Source organism: Nicotiana tabacum, chromosome 7 (genome assembly GCF_000715075.1).
Source record: "Nicotiana tabacum cultivar K326 chromosome 7, ASM71507v2, whole genome shotgun sequence".
Lineage (NCBI taxonomy): Eukaryota > Viridiplantae > Streptophyta > Magnoliopsida > Solanales > Solanaceae > Nicotiana > Nicotiana tabacum.
In genome coordinates, this window is record NC_134086.1 from 109260697 (window position 1) to 109281764 (window position 21068).

At 35.6% G+C, this 21068-nt stretch overlaps 1 protein-coding gene across 1 annotated transcript in view; it reads left to right on the forward strand.

The window, feature by feature from the left end:
• Positions 1-21068, forward strand: part of LOC107786650 (phosphatidylserine decarboxylase proenzyme 2) — a 25573-nt gene continuing 4505 nt past the window's right edge. The window contains exons 1-19 of the mRNA XM_016608163.2: positions 1-921; positions 4368-4607; positions 5360-5439; positions 6432-6456; positions 7441-7500; positions 8112-8180; positions 9184-9273; positions 9367-9417; positions 10049-10132; positions 10396-10487; positions 11995-12150; positions 12293-12377; positions 12966-13077; positions 14785-14885; positions 18722-18769; positions 19242-19388; positions 19745-19840; positions 19998-20072; positions 20209-20301. Of these exons, the coding sequence (XP_016463649.2) occupies positions 421-921; positions 4368-4607; positions 5360-5439; positions 6432-6456; positions 7441-7500; positions 8112-8180; positions 9184-9273; positions 9367-9417; positions 10049-10132; positions 10396-10487; positions 11995-12150; positions 12293-12377; positions 12966-13077; positions 14785-14885; positions 18722-18769; positions 19242-19388; positions 19745-19840; positions 19998-20072; positions 20209-20301 (2205 nt within the window). The 5' untranslated portion in view covers positions 1-420. The remainder of the gene's footprint in view (positions 922-4367; positions 4608-5359; positions 5440-6431; positions 6457-7440; positions 7501-8111; positions 8181-9183; positions 9274-9366; positions 9418-10048; positions 10133-10395; positions 10488-11994; positions 12151-12292; positions 12378-12965; positions 13078-14784; positions 14886-18721; positions 18770-19241; positions 19389-19744; positions 19841-19997; positions 20073-20208; positions 20302-21068) is intronic.

Here is a 21068-nt window from a genome sequence, read left to right on the forward strand (position 1 = left end):
ACATTTAATATACCTTGAAAAATACTCTTTAAAGACAACCATTTCACAAGTGACAGGGATATTTCTAATTCAATGTTCGTGCTACCTCATGTGAAAGTTGTTACTCAAATCCTATCGAAGTTTAACTGTTTAAGTAATCCAATATTTAAAATTTGTCCCTACTATGGCATATCTTTCTCTTCATGATTTTTCATGACCTTTGAGTTTGCCGGCTCAGAAAATCCGTTTCCATTGGTTCTAAAGCAAAATCAATTGGATGATATTATTTCTGGAATAATATAGGTTATCTCCTTGTCCTTGCAACCCAAACTTGCTCCCTATGCTTTTTATTAAACTAGATAAATCGATTTCTCTTCCAATTTTTTTCATGCCAATTTTATGTTCTTCATAAGCAAGAGCTTTTGCTAGACTCGACCGAAGATGCACATGCATCCAGTCGTTGAGCCTCCATATATATATATGTTCTTTTCCCCTTTATCAAAACATGAAAGCAACTTCTTTTCTTTACTTAGTTGGGATTTGATCCCTGTCGTGTCTTGCGTTGATTTTCATTTGTCAAACTCGGCTACATATTTAAATTGGCGCGCGATCCCTTTCATTCTGGTGTTTTCATTATCTAAGGTACTCCAAGAATATCAAGATATGGTAAACTCTAATTGGTTGAAAAGCAAGTTCTACTCCAAATTGGTAATAATGACAATTCAGCAGCACGCTCCCTTTTTTCTGAGGTGGGAAGTGGGATTCTCAATTCTTTCACTATTATTTCTACTCATATACTTCTGGTATAGCAAGTTCACCGTCAAGCAGAAAAAGACTCGATTTGAAATGGTAAAAGAGAAGGGGAATCCAAGACAGAAATATTTGAAGAATGATACAACGGACCTCTTTATAAATGGATTGGATGGCAGCACAAACAGCATGGTAATTATCTTGAAAGTTTTATCTTATTTCAATACGAAAATTAGAGGTATGTTAAAGTTATAGAAAATTTAATTTATTTTCTTTTCTTTTTTCACGTTATGACACATGCCGCACGTGAGTAGCATGTGCCATTGGCCTTCTATGACGAAATGGTCTTAATGGAGATTTTAGGCATGAATTTGGTAAATTAAAGCGTCTAAAGAAAGCTGTCAAAGAATAAGTGTGTCAAAAAAGTTTCCATACAAGTTGGAAGATAAAGTTTGTATTAAGTCTAAAAAATAAGAAACAATTAGTATCTCCTATACCTCTTTGTCACATGTAAAATACTTCTGTTTATAGACAGAATTATAGATTTGAAGTAAGTGGATACATATCAAGATTAATTAATATAAACAAATTGTATAGTATGAAATATGAATAGAGTTAATTTGATCATAAGGACAATGACCCAAACCTGAGGGAAGTGCATTAGTAGTCACTTTTTAAGTCTGCTATTTAAAACATATTTATAATTTATAATGTATTTAAAGATTAACTAATTTGCCTAAACTTCAGGACTAAGTAATCTGAATTTACATATCCTAAATTTTGAGCTGCTAATTTGGAATTCAGGACTAAATGATCTAAATTTCTGAACTGCTAATTTAAAATTTAGAACATTAATTTCTAATTTCTGGACATAATATTCGAACTTTAGGATACGATGTCTTGAAGTTTGGACCTTGAGGTTTAAATTTCAGGATGTCGTGTCCTGAAGTTTGAGGTAATTGACTAATCTTTAAATATATTGTAACTGTGAATATATTTTAAATAGGATGCTTAAAAGTGGCTACCTAGTATTAGGGATGCTATTCAGAGATTAGTACGTACTCATTTTTGTCGTAACATTTTAAACTAACAATCTTAACTTCATGGCAATTTAGGACATTTTTATCCTGAAAAATTAAACTAAAAAACTGAAATTCAGGATGCATTGGCTAATTCCTAATAACAACCCTTTAAAGTGGCTAGCTGATGTCATTTCTACCCGGTCTAGTACAACAAACAAATGGACCCAAATTTTATGCTTAGAAATTCAAAAATAACCAGATTTACAAGTGGTCATTCAAAAATAGCCACAATTTCAAAAGTAATAGAAATTTAGCCACTTTTCATGTAAAGATAAATCTTAACGAAAACACTGTTCAAAATTCAGAAAAATACTCCAGTATAATATACTGGAGTTCCAGTATAATATACCGATCTTGCAGAATATACTGGAGTTTGGAGTACCGGTGCTCCAATCTCTAGTATATTATACTGAACAAAATATACCGGTTGGAAGTTCATACACAAGTGCACCGAACTCCAGTATATTATACTAGATCGGTCTCTATTGCAGCAAAATAGTGACTATTTTTCAATGACTTGACAAACACTGACTATTTTTGAATGACCAGTCCGAAAACTGGCTATACCGTGCTATTTTGACCTTGTATTTTTCTAACTCCCTTGTGCAGCTAACTTTTTCATTGTCCCTTTTGTAGCGAACTTGTGAGTCTTCCCATTCTCTTCTCTGACAGAATCAATTTGTGTCTTCCTGCTTTACTTGTCGTCTTTTTCTGTCTCCGAGTCCGACAGTATATATTTTCCTTTTATGCCTATCTCAAATTAGACCAAAAACCTTATGCCACTTATGCATTTAATATAATTGTAAAAAACAAATTTGGATAATTGGTGGTAATGTTTCCTATTTCCCTTCAACATATAAACATTATAGAGAAAAGTTGCGGGTTTAATGAGTTGTATTACCGAGAGGAGTAATAGTAGCCATGAGTCGTGGGAGTTAAGAATACAAACGAGACCCACACTAATTGTTTCATAACATATTTCACATAAATCATTATAACAAAAGTTTTGAGTGTTTTGCACCACCAGTTTAGTCAGAAGAGATGTGGATTTTGGTGGACTAGTAACTAATTTAGCTGATGATTAGTGCTCATGAATAGCTTAGCAGGCCCTAGCTTCTTTCTCGCCTCAATTACAATAAGCGTTACATGGGGGATGTCAAATCTTTCAATTTACTTCAAATCCTGACTATGGATTTTCCTCATGTGCTATGTTGAACTAACACATTAACCAAAACCAACAAGGCGCCAAAATATCCAATAATACGCAGTAATTCAACTTTCATTGAATTGAAATAATAGACATTATTTTCATTTCATCGAACTTTTGACATTTTGTTGGTTATAACGTTCTCTAATTATTATTTTGAAGAGAATTAATATCTTGCACTATTTATATAAGAAGATTAATTTATTAATTAGAATGTCAAATAACTCTCTTTTATGTATAGAGGCGGAATTAGGATATAAGTTTTATGGGTTTAATCTGTAAGTTTTTTTAGCATCGAACATATTGCATGTTTAAAATTATGAGTTCAGATCTACTATTTATTACAATTTTAGTTAATAATTACATTATATGCTCTTCGTAAAAAGTACCGGATTCAATTTAACTCGATATTCGTATGCTACATCCGCCTTCGTTTGACATAATTTTTTTCTTTTATGCGTGTGTTCGATTGTCTTAAGTCACAAAAAGGAGCTCTCTCAAGGAAAAATAGAATGCATTTCTATTCCTTTATTTGGTAAACGATTTGATAACATCCCACATGTCAAAGTCTCTCCTTTGACAATAATTCCTTGGGAAATAACATGAAATGTTGAAACGGGAATTGCAGGGGGGGGGGGGGGTTTCCAGGTAACTGACAATTGCAATATCAGTCCCTATGTAGACATGTAGGAGGAGAGCGTCCCCACAATTAAAATATTTGTGATCAAATAACGAATTTAAGACCCATAGAAAATATTACCACATTTATACGGATAATGGTTTTTATCTTTTTGCACACCTTTAGTTTTGATATTATCTATACCATTAGTCTAATTCGGTTTGCTACGAGCTTACTTACTCATTAAGACATGATTGATAATTAATGGATGATATACCCTATCATATGAGATAGAATTAAGTAATTTATTTGCATGTCTTTTTGCAACTTTTACTAAACCAGACTATATTCTGCACATGCATTAAGATTAAATTATATCTCTCCAGTAAAATAATCTAAAAAGAAGCTCGAATAATACTTTTAAAAAATAAAAGATATTCCGCTTGGCAATAGTCAACGGAGCAGAAGTAATGCCAAAAAGGAAAAAGAAAAAAAAAGCAAAACCCATAATGTAGCCAATTGGCAATAAGAGCCAAAGTGGAAAAAGACGAGTCCACGTCAGCTTTTCCACCAGCTCCAAGTCGATAAAAGGCAGTGGTCTAAGTCTAAAGTTTTCACCATTAATGTACTAATATACCATACTCGATATATTAACCCAATTCAGCAATCTTTTTATATTCTTATATTTCCGTTTGTTTAACTACTTTTTCAATCGTCTCCAATCCACTAGGCAATTCCAGCGGCACATCGAATGGGTCACGGGAGCTCGAAATCGGATTCCTCATCCGGCGATTCCGCCGACGGCGGCTCGAAACCGTCGCGGATGAGAAGACTCGGTCGACGGCTTCACTTGCACAGTCACCATTTCCGTCGCCGTAGTCGTGCTCACACCACTGGTTCACATTCTTACACCTCTAAAATCCTAAAGGAGGAAGATTTTGCTGGCATCGCTCTCATCCGGATCATCACTGTAACTTTCTCTACCTAATTTGTAAAAAAATTGAATATTTTCTAGGCGTAAGTTTTGAAAAGGTACAGAGTTTTACTTTCTGTAGCTGATTCCTACAAATATTTGCTGAATTTTCTGCACAGAATGGTAAATGTAACGCGTATATGGGCATGTCGGTCGTGCGAATTCGTACTTGCGCGTTTTTTTAAGTTCTGAAAAGAATGAGAATGTGACTTTCTGCAACTAATCTCTACGAATTTGCAATTTTATACATGTTCTGGTAAATGTAATGCGTATATGCATGTCTTGCGTGTGAATACATATTTTATACATACATTTAAAGTTTGAAAAGATAACTAATTTATACAACTTTTGCAAAAAATTATGCAAATTTTGGCAAATGTAATACGTATACTTATATATAAGTTTTGAATAGACACAGAATGTAACTTTTCTATTTCTAGAATGTTACAAATTCGTAGATTGAATACCTATGCATGCATGTACTATTTAGATTTTTGAAAGACACAGTGTAGCTTTCTCTTATTAATTCCAGTGACTTTTACAAAATTTTACACTTACTCTCATAGATGGAATACTTATATGTTAATGTTTTGTGTGCCAATATGTATGCTTATGTTAGTTTTGAAAGATGCAGAATGTAGCTCTACAAAGTTTTCCAAACTTTTGTACACAATCTGGTAAATGTTATACCTATTGTGTCTATTAAGTTTTGGAAACTTATGGATGAAGTTGTGGTTACTTTGTTTCAGGCAGAGATGAAATTCAAGGACAAATGGTTAGTTTGTATTTCTCTTGGTGAACAAACTTTTCGCACCCATGTGTCTGACCAGTTAAGTACCTGTGCCTGCAGACAGTTGCTTGGTATCGAATTTGTGTCTTGAACAATGTTCCCAGTAATACACACAGATAAAAACATGTATTTTGCATATAAATATTTGGAGAATTCACTTCTGCCACTTCTTGTAATCCAAAGTTATAGTTGAGTGTGTGGGGGGTGGGGGGGTGGGAGGTGGAGTTTGCGTATGCTATTTTTTGCTCAGTATGTTGGGTGTGGGTACAGTAATCAAAGGTTGTTTTGAATTATTTGAACAATTTGAGGATAATTTGTGAAAAACGAAACTAGCTTTTACCTATTCTAGTTTACAAGATAAAAAACAAATAGTATGAATTAGTTCAGTTATGACATAGTTTTGTTTAACAAAACGGCTTTTGAGATGTGAACATGTTAGTTATGTAGAAATTTCGGTTTTACCTATGGGTCTTATTTTGTTGGAGCCAGACAACTGTGTAAATTAAAAAGAGCTAGAACTTTGACTAGGTTCTTAAAACCTGCCTGGGATACTTCAAAATGCACTGATAGTAACAGACATGAAAAGTGAAGTTTCATTTGGAATTGCAACGGGCGAACTTGTGCATGCTATCTTACAACAGTTCAGAGCATTATTCGCTTGATGTGCTGTATAGTTCTGTAACACAATTTATACATTCTCTAAGATTCTTGTTATCTTTGGAATATTTCTTGCTTTGGATCAGTATTTCTTCAGAAAATGATAATATGCCAAGTATGATATGCACAGAAGTACTCCATCTCCTTGTTATTTGGTATTCTTATCAATCTGCTACGGCATGTTTACTGTATTAAGAATTGGAAAAGACATACAATTTCATGCCTAGGAGATGTCAGTGACACATTTCTCCAATCATTCATAATGTAGGACAAAGAAAAAAAGTTATAGTTGTGCTCAGTTTTCCTACCTTTTACACCACAAATTAGTGATTATGTTTTTTTTTTTCTTCCATTTTGTTTTTATTTCTTTGCAGAACTGACAAGCCGACCTGGAACTCAGTGAGTAAACACTGTATTTTTAAAATATATTTACAATGAAATCCCATATTCTCTCTCCTTTTAATATTTTTAATATGATTAATCCATAGTATGCACACATAGCAGATAAAACCCTTTAGGCCACAATTATTGTTGCTTTCCCACATTGATTAAACACACATACTTATTTAAGATGTTTATGGCGATTATAGAAATATAGATTTCTAGTCCTTGTACATGCAAAATTTCCATGTGGGTAGGCATTGAGTGATCTTTCTATGCTTAACTTACCTTTCATTTGTCAAGCTAAGTAAGGCATGATAACTGAAGTCTAGTTATGTTATGCAAGTTACAGTTGGGCGTGCACTGACCCTGCAATCCTGGGGATTTTTATTCTGATCTTCTTGTACACACTAATCTTGGTTGATCCATCTCATTGCATTAGGGTGTTTTATTCTTGGTTATGATCTCCGTGAGAAAACCTGATAATTCAGGTAAAATCTTAAGAAATGAGTGAATAGCCCAAGATCTCTATGAGTTCTTTTGGAAGCCTGTCTACCTCCTCTCGAACTGCATCTGATGTGGGTGGGACATTGTATATCTCTATCAACTTTCCATATGTGCTAGGGTTTACATGTGAAATTGAAATTAAAGGTGAAACTGCAAGCTTATCAAAGTTTATTGTGATGCCATGTGCTTAATGGTTAGGTCCGAATTCTACAATGGAGCTCAGAATGTAATTGGTTAAGAATTTAAGCATTCAACCAAAAACTTTCAGGCAATGTGCCAGCTATGTGTGAATAGCCCAAATTTTTGTAGACCCCTTGATGCTCGTATACACCTGATGGGACACTTTGTATATTTCCAACACACCCAAATTCTAGAGAGGATAATGACAAGTTCTAGAAGCTATTTTTGACCTTCTTTAGTTTTTCTTTAACAATAATTTATGAGCTATTTCTGTCATGAGCTTTTGCTGATATTATTCAATCTTAATTCCTATAGGAAAAAAAGCTTCTTTTGGAAAGACATGGAGCCCATATTGCAAGAATATCTGTTTTTGAGGTGGGTAGTACTGATGGCTGTGAAATTTATCACTTGTGCTTTGCATTTCCTTGATGGTGAAAAACTTTGTATAATGCAATATACCTCATTAAGTTATAAAAGCTAAACCTTGTGTTGGATGTCCAACCTAGGTGCTGCAATGCTGCCAATGCATCAAAGAGCATCCTCAATATTTGTATATTTCATATTTGACCATGTTAGGTCTCATGAAGTTGAATTGAGGAGTTTGAAAATTTCCGATCACCATGGTCTCATGTTGAGAAAGTTATCGGTAAAAACAAAAATTAGGATATATGCTTTCTATCTTACCGAATCATCCATGAATTATGTAGCCCTACAGCTTCCTGGGATTTTATATACAGTTCTCAGGGGAAAGATTAAGCCTCTCCTTTATCTTGATATGGTTGGAAGCAGAAAGCTCTTTGTTGATTTTTGTTCCCAATCCTGTTCCTTAACACCACACCTCACGAGGAAGATATTGTTGTTTAATTTTCATCTTTGCATGATGTTGTACTTTGAAATGCCAATACTGGTTTTATCCTATGAGTCATTATGAAAAGAGAAAATCCTCAAAAATTACTCACCACTGATTTATTTCATCCATGTTACAGACCAACAGGCTTTCCAAGAACAATCTGATTGGTTACTGTGAGATAGATCTACTTGAATTTCTTTCTCAGGTGAGTTGCTTTTGTGATTGAAACAAAATATCTGCAACAAGTGGCACTTATGTCATGTTTATGTTGCTAACTAAAGAATAATTGTTTGTAATGTAACCGTGCAAGTTTTGGGTTTTTCTTGTTTGTAATAATCATCTCTTTTGAGTTAAAGTTTTGACAGAATGAAATTTCTGTTCTTCATTTTTTTTTTTTGCTTAAAAGGGTTATGTCAAAGAGAAGATTAAAACATCTGTCGAAGAGATGCCAAATCCACTTGTTAAGGACACGTTCCTCAAGTTATACTCACTTAACCATGTGGAAAAAGATTTTGAATCATCCTTTCCAATAAAGTTTACTGATCTAAGTTTCTTTATGATTGTGCCCTATATCAATTGTGTATTTGCCTATTTAATGTTAGCTATGATGAGATGTGGACAAAAGGTGGTCTTTTTTGACAAGTCCTAAGAACTTGGAAAAACTTGTTTAAAGCAATTCGCTTGACCAAAAAATCCAAAGATGGAAGCAACATAGCCTTCACTATGCTTGGATTTAGTAGCATTTTAAAAGTTACCCCTTCAAACAGCAGTTACTTTCATCAAGTATTTGGATAAAGCAGTAGCCTCCGAGTCTCATATGTTCAGAAGTAGGATGTCTACCAATGCAAGAAGAAGGATGTTAATATCGATAATGATGTAGATTCGTAAAATGATGATTTTAGAAGTTTTTACTCGCAAAGATCAACAGAAACCCGTTGGCTTGTAAAAAATGTTGATGTAGTGTTAGGAGCTGCATTCCTTAGTTTGCAACCTTGGAGAAAGTTATTCTGTTGTCAGAGGGATCTACATAAAAATGATACTATGCTTCCAGATGTATCCCACATTTTTCGTGGTTAATCTATGTCTGCTGAATAGTAAGTCCAAATTTGGATTGCTTAGTGTGGCCAAGCCCCTAATCATGAAATTAGGTTTTCCATCATTTCAGATCAACTCTTAGCCCAATGCTAAGTGAATAACTTATCTTGCAGGATTCCAGTTCTGATACTGAGGTTTTTGACTTGTTAGACCCATCATCCACATCAACTGTCGGCCGTATATCTATTTCATGTTGCATCGAGGTTCGTATTCTCTGGGGAGCATCTACTTTTAATTGCTTTGAATAGGTTGCTTCCGGCTATGATCCCAAATATGCGATTAAATTTTATTGGCAGGACCCTGTTGACACAGAGAAAAGCTTTGTTAGGCGCATCTTATCTATAGTGGTATGTGAAAATTTTACCTATGCCGTCATTCTAGGTGAAAGTGTTCTCTTAGTGGATCCTTCTGAAGAACAATTTGCAGTATAAGCTGGCTAGAAGCTCTGTCTCACCTATATAGGCGTGTCCCTTGTTCAATCTTTTCTTTCTAGTTTCTTGATAATTCAAAACGAACTGTTTCAATCTTTTCTCTTTCCTTTTTCTTATCAAGATCATCCTATTGCCTATCACACCAAGACATGCTCAATTTTACTGAAGTTATCATTAAGTATCCAAAAATTCCATCCATTTATCTCTACAGAAAGTAATTGTTTTTCTTTGTGTAGTTCAATGTGGAACATCCCCTCCTCTGTCACTTTGACTTTCCACGCTGGAGTCTTCACTCCTCCGAAAGTTCTATTGTTTTTTTCTGAGTTCTGACCAGGTTGACCAAATAATGCACTCCTTTCTTGCTATTACTAAAAGTGATAAAGTAAAGGGAAAGTAACGGTCATCTGTTTACAATGCGTGGATGATTTTTTCAGTTTGTAATAATATACACAATCTCAGTTTTGCTTCTCTGTTGTCATTAAGTTATTATTATTTGGTAATGAGATGACTTATGAATTAGTTATTAGGGAGTTGTTGCTCTTTGCAGGACTATAATGAAGATGGAGAGCTGTCATTGGCTGAGTTCTCTGATTTGATTGCTGCGTTTGGAAATAAGCTGGCAGCTGAGAAGGTTCGCATCTGTAGAGTATCTTAAGCTCTCACTGTAGTTTTTATAGATCCTCTCAAATAACAAGTTATTCTCATTCAGATCACATCCTATTCATATTATTATTTCAATAATGACCATTTCTCAACATAATGTAAATGCAATTTGAATAGCACCTAAACCAGCTAAGAATTCTAGATACAATTTTTGTAATTATTAAAACCAAGGCACATCTTGTATTTTTTGTGAAGACTCCATAGCTTAGGAGTCTTTATTCTGTTTGTCAGCAAGAGGAGCTATTCAAACAAGCTGACAGAAATGGGGATGGTGTTGTCTGCTTGGATGAGCTAGCCACCCTTCTGGCTATACAACATGAAAAGTAAGGCCTCGTAAAATTTGCCTGCCTGGAATGTTGTGACTTCTTTTTGTAGTACTCCCTTCAATGCTCAAATTTAATGAACTGCAGCATCTACATGAGTTCTTTTATTTATTTGAATTCTTAGCTACTCTAGGGCAAGCAAAGTGGACCATTGAACCAAAGGCACTTGCCAGTTGGGGTTGTATTATGCAACTCTATTTTGAAAGTTCTTGCATTTTTCCTTCAATGTTGTGCTTAAAGTTCACACTGCCGCTGTCTTTGTTAATTAAAGCCAAAGGTGGTAAACACGCCTTAACACCTTACGAAACGAGTTACAGGATTTAGAAAAAACTTCCTAAGACCTAGAAGGTCGCATTTGAACTTGTGAAAACTTCAAACGTAACAACTCTTTCAGATAAAAAGTCGAGAATTTAATGTTCAATATATGTTCGTCTAATTCTTCTTTCTGATAAGTTTTGAGGATTTTATTGATATAGCAAAATGGGCATAAGTAACTGCTTGTACATACTGAGTGATACAAAAAGCAAACCCCCTATTCCATCTTGGTCATCTAATTGTTGGCATCAACGTGTGTGACAATCTGTAAGAAAAAAATGTGTGACAATCTTTTAGTAAAGCTATTATGTTCATTAAAGGAAGGAAAAAGAAACGGAAAAAGAAACAAAGCTATTCTCTAGACCTAATACCATATGCAAACTTCAAATGATTTCCATTTGTTCATTCATGGTTGTCTGGCTAAAAAATTGGGGAGAAAAGTTAAATTGCTATATATGAAGTTTCCACAGTGTCTTTGCAAGGGTTTATTCAAAATTATAAATAGTATCTTCTGCAGAAAGAAAAATGTGAGGCATCATCATAAATTAGGTGCACAAGGCTCTTCATTTCTTAAAGATAACATCCCAATAAATATATGCTTAGAGTGAAAACTATTAGCGATCATCAAAAAATATAAGCAAAAGGCTCCCTTGTTTAAAGAGAAGAGAACATTCTGATGAAGTACTGAACTTCATGACGTATGATAAATCTAGATGCTTCACTTGAAGTAAACTGAAGGTAGTTAGTAAGGAATAAAATGGATGAAAGCAAAAAGTTCCTACGTGTGCCTTTTCCTTGGCTTGACTTTAGCTTAAAAGAGATTACTTCTTATATCATGCTCTATCATGTGAAATCACTATTGTCTTTTAAACCTTTTATATGGTGGTATGTAGCCTGAAACATTGTTAATGAGAAACCAGTTATATCCTTAACAATGGACATGAGGAGTAGATATGGGATGACTAGAAACCTCCTTGTAGTTTCAACTTTTCAATTTGGTGTCATCTTGTCAAAATCTTTTTTGTACATTCCTAAACTTTTGTCCAGAGTTCTTCACCTCAAAGTGAAGATACATGACATCTTACAATTACTTGCATTGAATTACTTTTTCTTTTCTGGCAGATATAGATACTTCTGTCATTGGCTTCATGGTCTTCTATTCTCCTGTAGACTCAATGTTCTTCTCTTGTAGGGAACCACTAATCAATTGCTGTCCAGTTTGTGGCCAAGTTCTTGAAGTTTCGGATGGGTTGAACAGCATGATTCATATGACCTTGTGTTTTGATGAGGGGACTGGGAATCAGGTTATGACAGGAGGCTTCCTGACTGAGAAGGAGGCTTCAAGTGGGTGAGAACTACGCAACAGTTCGAGTTCTAATTTTCCTAATAAAATTACTTCTGTCTTGATAATTATTAAATTATATTTTTTGAAATTCTGCTGATTTTATTGTGAAATGTTGAAGTTCACATACTTGTATAATTCTGCGTAGATGGATGTTCAAACTGAGTGAATGGGCCCATTTCTCAACTTATGATATCGGTTTAAGGTCTGGTTCAAGTGCATCACATATCTTGGTATGCTCTTGTACTCACTCCACCCCTCAACAGAAATGTCTCTCACCTTTCTGGTATACATATATGGAAGGAGCAACCTTTTTTCTATAGAAACTGGCAGAAGGATCTAAGACATTGATGTGTGCTTTAGTTGCCTTGTCTTCTTACAAGTTCTTGTGCAAGCCTCTCGGGCCTTTATATTTGTATTTTTCACCCTGTTTATTAATTTAGGGTTCTGTTATGAATTCTGAAGTGCGTATGATCCCACTGCTGGCGAAAGTATTTACTTTGAATTGTCCGAGGATCTTATATGATTTCTTCCTTTCACCTTCTTTTGAATCTTCTCCTTTTATTTTTCTTGAAAATAGTTACCAACTCACTCCGAGGGCTCACCTATTTCCCCATGTTCATTTACTGTATTCATGTAAAACTCATAAAGAACAACTCGGCAAAATGACCCTGCAACTTCGGCTAACTGGATGTTGGTTTTTTTCCAATTGTTCTCTCTTTCTTTTAGCCTTATGTGTAATTTCTGAGCAGAGTGGGATGGGAATTAGAACATGCTTTTGTCCTCTGATGGCTTCTGATGTTGCATCCTGCACTTGTTAGGTTTATGATCGCAGAAAGAAAAGGCTAGTGGAGGAAATAATTGATCGGAAGATTGTCTTGTCAATGAGGGCTATCTATCAGTCTAAATTTGGCCTTGGCCTTATGGATAATGGTATGCTTTTGACTTAATCAGTTATCAAAGGATCCTCAATTGTGTGCAATTTGTGTATATACACTTCTTCTATATGTAAGCCTATATATGAATATCCTGATATCCATCTAGTTGGCCCCTATGATATAGATTAGTTTCAGTTTTTGGCCCATGTACTCAAAGTAGCTATTTAGCCTTCGATTTTAAAAAATATAATGATTCTAGTCCATTGTTAATTTACGTATTTTAATCTGTTAAAAATCAGGGGTATTTGATAACTCTCATAGTGGAAAATAAGAAGAACAAACAGAAAGCAAACTCATAAGAACAAACTTTGCTTTTTCTGTCATCAATGGGGTAGTAAGGGTGATTTGGGGAGTCTGGCTAGGAAAGGATGAGTTGGGGGTTTGAGAGGACGGAGAGTCGGGTTAATTGATGGTGGAGGAGCTTGGTGAGGGAGGAAGGGGAAGGGCTAGGGTGGATAAGGAATCTTAATTGTATTTGGGGATACAGATGCTACATATTCAGTTGGGGTGCTATAAGTACGCAATGGAGTATGCTAAATGTTAGCTAGTTTTAGTGTTTGAAGGATCTGCACTTCATACTTGTAAGTCGTACTCGTGTTACACCCATTCAACCTGTGTAAATCAGGGGAAATGAAAGTTGCATTTGAATAAAGTCCAGGTAGTGGGTTGTTGAGGATGGGGAGCCCTTCCAGAGTGAGATATCTCACTGATGGCTCGGGCCCCCCCGGAAGGAGGCCTTCTTCGCCTTCCACCTAAGCTGCGCAGGAAAGGCCCAAAGCCACAGCACAAGAGAGAAGGTTGGGTTGAGCCGTTGAGGTTTTAATTTTTTTTTTTCTTTTTCATGTGTTTTCTTTTTATTTCTTTCCACTTTATTTTCCACTTTATGCATATTAGTTTTTCCTTTCTTTTTTGCTTATTTATTCTGTTTGGTCATGCAAGAGACTACTTTAAATGTGTTAAAAACTTTCAAAAATCCAGATTTATTTTATTTTCCGGTTGTATGCTGAATTAATAAATTGCCCTGAATTTAAATCAGATTTAATTATTCTTGTTCATTCTTAACGGTTCTATTAAAAAAAAAAAATGAGCCAAAAGTTCCACTTCTGGATAAATGAGGTCGGGAAGCGCAAGTAAGGATAACACGGGCCACCGAACTAGTTCTAGCAAATTTTGAGTAAGACATTGCTTTACGTGTAAGTCAAAACTATCAATGTAGCATGGGCCACAAGTGCTCTTTATCCTGGAAAAAAAAGATATATCTAGCTGATGCTGGTTTCATAATACAGAACTCTCCCATCATCCTATCTATCCCTCATATTTTTCCTTTATCAGATACTATCAACTTGAGAAATGTACCGTGAGTATCTAGTACTCCCTTTGTTCCAGTTTATATGAACCTTTTCGCTTTTTCAGAGTCAGTCTTTGAAGTTAAATTGGATTAGATTAACTCGATATTTTAAGGTTAAATTTTGATATTCAAAAACTATACGAAAAATGCTATAAGTTGCAATTCTTCTCATGTCATCATGCTGAAAAAATGCATTTCAAAATGTTGGTCAAAGTTTACATAGTTTTAATCTCGAAAAGCGAAAAAGGTTACATAAAGTGGAACGGAGGTCGTGAGAGTTTATAAATTGTGTCCCCCATTTTTTTCTGCTGAGGATTCTTGTTGCTGATCGTTACCATTTTAACTTTAGCACAGGCGCAAAAGAAATCTTGCGGAGCCTCTCTGAAAAACAGGGCAAGAAAATGGATTCTGCTGAATCTGCTAAAGAAATACCTAACTTCATCGAATTTTTTAAGGTATTCTTCCTAGTTAATTATGATGTCATAATTAGTTCTGCTTATACATTATTCTTCTTCATCCTAGTAGATTCACTAGATAGCCTAAGCCAACTGCAGCAAGATTCTGTACTTTTCTTCAATATACCAATGTTGCAGTAATGTCTTGTAGCCAACTTTGGACATGAAGTTCTTGTTTTTGGAGAATATAAATAATTATCCTTTTGCTTTCCCCATTTTTACATTCTGCTACTGTTGCACTAAATTTTAGGTGCCTTGGAAGAGATTTGAATGATAAAAGCTATGTCCTTTGATTAAATGCAACTTTCCTTCCATGTGTTATGTACAAAAAGCTATCCTCTCTATCCTTAAAGGACCCTTACCTTTTATTATGAAATATTGTCCATCTTCCTCGTATCGGAAGAAGTGTGCTTCAGCATTTAAGTACTTTTGATATTACACTATACAATCAAGTTAGAAATGCATCACAACTCCGAATTTGGTCAGCTTAGCTCGGGTGCTTTGACTACATCTATGACCGAGAAGTATAGATTGATTGAGTATTTGCTTTGATTTTTGGGTTTATGTAATATGCATCATATAGTCATATAAAGTGTGAGAATGCTTTGCTATTACACGAGATATCTTATACAACAACAACAACAAAAAATCCAGTATAACCCCATGAATGGAGTCTGGGGAGGATAGTGTGTACGCAGACCTTACCCCTACCTTATAGAGATAGAGAGGTTTCCGATAGACCCTCGGCTCAAGGAACAGTGGAGATAAAGCAACCAAGTAGCAAACAATAGTGACAACAATGTAATATGGTAATGGGCGCGAATTACACAAGATGTAATAATAAAGAACCATGAATAAGAAAATACAAAAATAGTCCTAGTGCTACTGGTAAGCCTAGGAGGAACACACTACTATCTGTCAACCTACAACCCTAATCCTCGATTTCTACACCTTCGTATCGTGGGTCATATCCTCGGTAAGCTGAAGCAATGACATGTCCTGCCTAATTACCTTTCCCCAATACTTTTTAGGCCTACCCCTTCCCTTCCTTAGACCCGTCATGGACAACCTCTCACACCTCCTGACCGGAGCATCTATGTCTCTCCTCTTCACTTGTCCGAACCATCTCAGCCTCGATTCCCACAACTTGTTCTCCACAGATGCCATTCCTACCTTGTCCTTAATAACTTCATTCCTAATCCTAGTGTTTTGGATAGCGTGAGGCGACAAATAGCGACGAGGGCCCGCTTCTTTGAGGCAAGAGGCGCGCAGCGAAGCGCTTGCCTTTTTGACGTGAAGCTACAATCTATACAAAAAAAATATTATATATATAACTAAAAACTCAATAACAATAATATATTAATAAATATATCAATTAAAAAATTAAAACTCAATAGATAGTTTTGAAGGAGGAAATTTTAGGTTTGAATTTTTGAAGAAGTTCTGTGCCTCTGCTTCTGCCCAACAATGAAAGAATTGAAAAAACAGAGCCAAAACAATAGCAAAAACAGGGTGCAGTACTGCTGCTCAATCAAAAACAGAGCAACAAAGAAAAGAAAAGAAGATCATCATCATCAGAAGAAGAAAAACGAAAAAAAACAGAGCACAAACAGACTCTCTGTTCTGTTTTTGCTGCATTGTTGCTCGACAAAAAACAGGGCAAAAAAAATAGAAAGAAGAAGAGCAGATCAGAAGGAGAAGAAAAACGAAAAAAAAAAAGAGCAACAGACTCTCTGTTTTGCACTGTTGCTCGACAAAAAACAGAGCAAAAAAAATAGAAAGAAGAAGAGAAGAAGAAGGAAAGAGAAGAAAGAAAGGAGAAAGAAGAAAGTAGAAAGAAGAAAGAAGAGAAGAAAGAAGAGAAGAAAGAAAAGAAAAAAGAAGAAAGAAGAAAGAAGAAGAAGAAAGAAGCATACCTGGGCTGGGTCGACTTGGATGAAGAAGAGGATGGCAGAAACTTGAAGCTTTCAGGTTGAAATCGTCTTGGGTGGACTTGGCTGCTCTGTTGTTTGAAGGTTGAAGAAGAAAGAAACGTGAAATTGCTACAAGCTCTAATGTTTTAAGTCGCTGGTCTTTTCTTCTAATGTCTGCGCCTTTTTCCTTCTTTTTTTCAAAAAGCGACGCCACAGCTCGCCTCTTGCTACACAGCGCCTCTCGCTACACAGCGCCTCTCGCTACACAGGCAGAGGCGCTCGCTTTTTACAATTGCAACGCAACAGAGCCAATATAGCGCAGGTTGCTCGCCTCGCCTCACGCTATTAGCGCTGAGGCGAGCACTATTTATATGCCTAATCTTGTGTTTTCTGGTATGCCCACACATCCATCTCAACATCCTCATTTCAACTACTTTTATTTTCTGGACATAGGACTTCTTGACAGGCTAGCACTCAGCCCCATACAACATAGTCGGTCTAACCACCATTTTGTAGAACTTGCCCTTAAGTCCAAGTGACACATTCTTATCACACAAAATCCCTGAGGCGAGCCTCGATCTCATTCACCCTGCTCCAATACGATGAGTAACATCCTCGTCAATCTCCCCTTTGCCTTGAATAATAGACCCAAGATACTTGAAACTATCTCTTTTGGGGATGACTTGAGTACCAATCATCACTTCCACTTCTTCATGCATCCCATCACTAAACTTGTACCCCAAGTACTCAGTTTTTGACCTATTCAATTTGAACCCTTTAGACTCCAGCGATTGTCTCCAAACTTCCAACCAAGAGTTAACTCCGCCTCGTGTCTTGTCAATCAAAACTATATCATCAGCAAATAGCATATACCATGGCACCTCCCCTTGTATGTGTTGCGTCAGCACATCTAACTCTAAGGCAAACAAAAAGGGGCTAAGAATGCAACCCCATCTCCACTCGGAAATGATCCGACTCTCATGTCGCAGTCCTCACTCGAGTCTTCGCTCCCTCGTACATGTCCTTAATCACTCTAATGTATGCCACTGGTACACCGCTAACCTCCATACATCTCCATAGGACCTCTCTCGGGACTTTATCATAGGCCTTCTCTAGGTCAATGAACACTATTTGCAATTCCTTCTTACTCTCGAGATATCTTATGAATAAAATATTAAGTGTTTATAAGGAATAAAATTTATTATTTTTAGTTCAATAGCTTTAATTAAATGAGATATATACTTTATATGTCGTAATATATATTTATTGGTTGTATCCCATTACCCATATCCGCACTCGAATCCATATCCTTGAATCCTAAAATTTATGTGATGAAGAATTCGATGGCCTTTAGATCCGCACGTGCACCGGATACTCGGACCCGAGTCCGAGCAACATAGGTCATACAAGATCTTTTGAAGTGTGGAATCCTAGTATGTAATCATTGCAGAAGAATTCAATTATCAAATAGGACCAAAGTTTTCGTAGTAAAAATTCTAGACTTATCCAAGATACTATTTTAAACTCTATTCTTGGGCCTACTTCTGTATAAAGTACTGTAAGATTTGAATTATACTCCTGATCCGTTTATGTCTAAACTAAGACTACTGTGAGAGTAAAAACTGAAGCGCAAGGCCCTAGACTGAACAGTTCTTTGAGCTGAAATGGGAGAAGTAATTCTTTTATCCTCATTATCATCTTGAAGTCCCAATTTCCTGATGCTGGAGATGAAATCATTTGTTTGGTGATTTGACAGCATAGCTACTTTATGCTGGACATGTTTTGTGCTTGAATTTGTTATATTTTCCATAATTCCTGGCAATATCTATGTTAGTGTCTTTCGACTTGGTCTCTTTTGCAGTACACAGAAAGTTATCTTATTCTTGTGAACTGCTGTGATTGACTTCAATAATTCTGTTTTAGGGTCAAATAAATATGGATGAAGTCAAGTATCCATTGGAGCAATTTAAGGTATGCCAACACCGTCAGGCAACTTGCGCTTTCATTTGAAAGAGATTCTTTCTTTCTTCACTTAAATTTGGTATGCTTCTTGTAAATCGAAGCTTTCCCATTATCTAGAAATAGGACTTTACTTTCTCTCAAAAAGAAAAGCACAGAAAAAGGGAATTTTCCAACTAGGTCTTTGGACCGATTGCAAGAGAATGAACTGATACTGGCAGTGTTATGAATTATGAAAAGAATGAATTTAATTTGGTCTGTTGCTTGCATATGCTTCAATTTGGTATTACATGTAGAAGAAGATTGAGTAGAAGTTAGTGAGGACGATTACTTGTCACTAGGATGCGTTGTATCTTGATCAATCCAATGCACCTTATTCGTATTTGATTATTGTTCTTATAATTTTCCGATCTTGTAATTTTTTATAAAGTTTGAACTATCATTGCGCATCATTGCTTAATGGTCTCATAAATTTGGTTTTCAGACATTCAACGAATTTTTCATAAGAGAGTTGAAGCCTGGTGCAAGACCTATTGCTTTTATAGAACGTGATGATATTGCTGTATGCGCTGCTGATTGCCGTCTTATGGTATTCAACAGCGTTGCTGATAGTATAAGATTTTGGATCAAGGTAAATCCAATTTATAGTAAACTCATTATTGCTTGTAAATAGTCTGCTGTTTTTCGTGATATCTATAAAGATCACTTACTGCTATTATTTGCGGATCCTATCCGGTTGTTCAATGTAAAACAAAATATTTCAAGTTTTTACCACATGGCAGAAACTTTATAACCCTTGTTCACATTTGTCTGAATTGCTTTATTTTGCTTCTCTTTTTTCGCCTTTTAGTGTGTGTTGTGTATTGTAATATCCATTACAGAAATGCTAAATCATTTTGTCCTATAGCGAGATCTTAGATATTTCAAAAGCTTCTACTTATTTTCATTGTGATGCAAACTGCCTTGGTATCTTATGGATTACCTCAGGGTCGAAAGTTTTCCATCCAAGGTCTTCTGGGGAATGAAGCATGTTCAAGTGCATTTGTCAATGGAGCTCTAGTGATATTTCGCTTGGCACCACAGGTAGAACTGTTGTGAACCTTCTTCCTTGTTGGAGCTATTTCTCACTATTAAATATTTCTGTTAAGATTTCTCAATATTAAAATATTTTGGTTAAGTATATTTCCACTGTTCTATTCTGATTTACAACTATTGGATATGCTATACCAAATAACTGCAGGACTATCATCGTTTCCACTTTCCTGTCTCTGGAACTATTGAGAAATTTATTGAAATACCTGGATGCCTATATACGGTATGTAAAATATATTGCTTCCTCAAATTTAGCTTATCTTGGCAGTGACTTGCTGCTTCTTTATCAGAGTAGTTTTTAATCCTATATAGTTCATGTTGTTCCACTCACCCCACTCCCCTCTTCTCTTTTCTTCTAGGTGAATCCTATTGCTGTGAATAGCAAATACTGCAATGTTTTCACAGAGAATAAGAGGGTTGTGTCTATAATTTCCACAGAATACTTCGGCAAGGTAGGTCATTTTATGCAGTTGACTCCAGTTTTACACATAATCTTTCTTTCTTGAAATAGTTATGTACTGTTTTGTTAATATTGTCCCGCTATCCTTTATCAGCCATGCTAGTTAAAAGTAATTAATTCTGATACTGCTGTCAATAAGATGAATGCTTATTTTTTACCTAGATTTCTTTGAAATATCCAACCGAAGTGGACATAATAAATATCTGAAAATTCAGAATGATACGTCTATTCTCTTCTTTATCAGTAAGAGGTTTTTGATCATTATCTTTCAACATTTCTCTCGTTGGGCCGTGTTTGATTCAAAGCAAGGGATCTAGTCACATATATCATTGATACAGTTATCAGATTTGGTCACTTTGTTTGTGTGATTCCTCTTTTGAATTTCGTTTTAGATAAATTTAGCTAGTCTTCTTAGAAACTCCCCACGTGAGAATAACTCCACACTCTATTGTCTCCTTGAGGCTATTTTTGAGTCATTAACGTGTTAGTCTCTAAGGTGTTGAACTAATCTTCATGCTAAAGTTTCATTCCTTCCATTTTTTGTCTAAAGGAGCTCTAACGATACTTGATGTAATGCTTAATTGATAATACCCCTTCTAAGTTGAGTCAGCATTCTGAACCACTGCTTTTGCCACAGGCTAAGATATCGAACTCTATGCCCTTTATTTAAATACAATTTACGCCATTAGGAGGTGTAGTCCTTATATTAATCACCAAAAAATTACAGCGTAACAGAGGAGGGCATCAACCTGGCCCCTG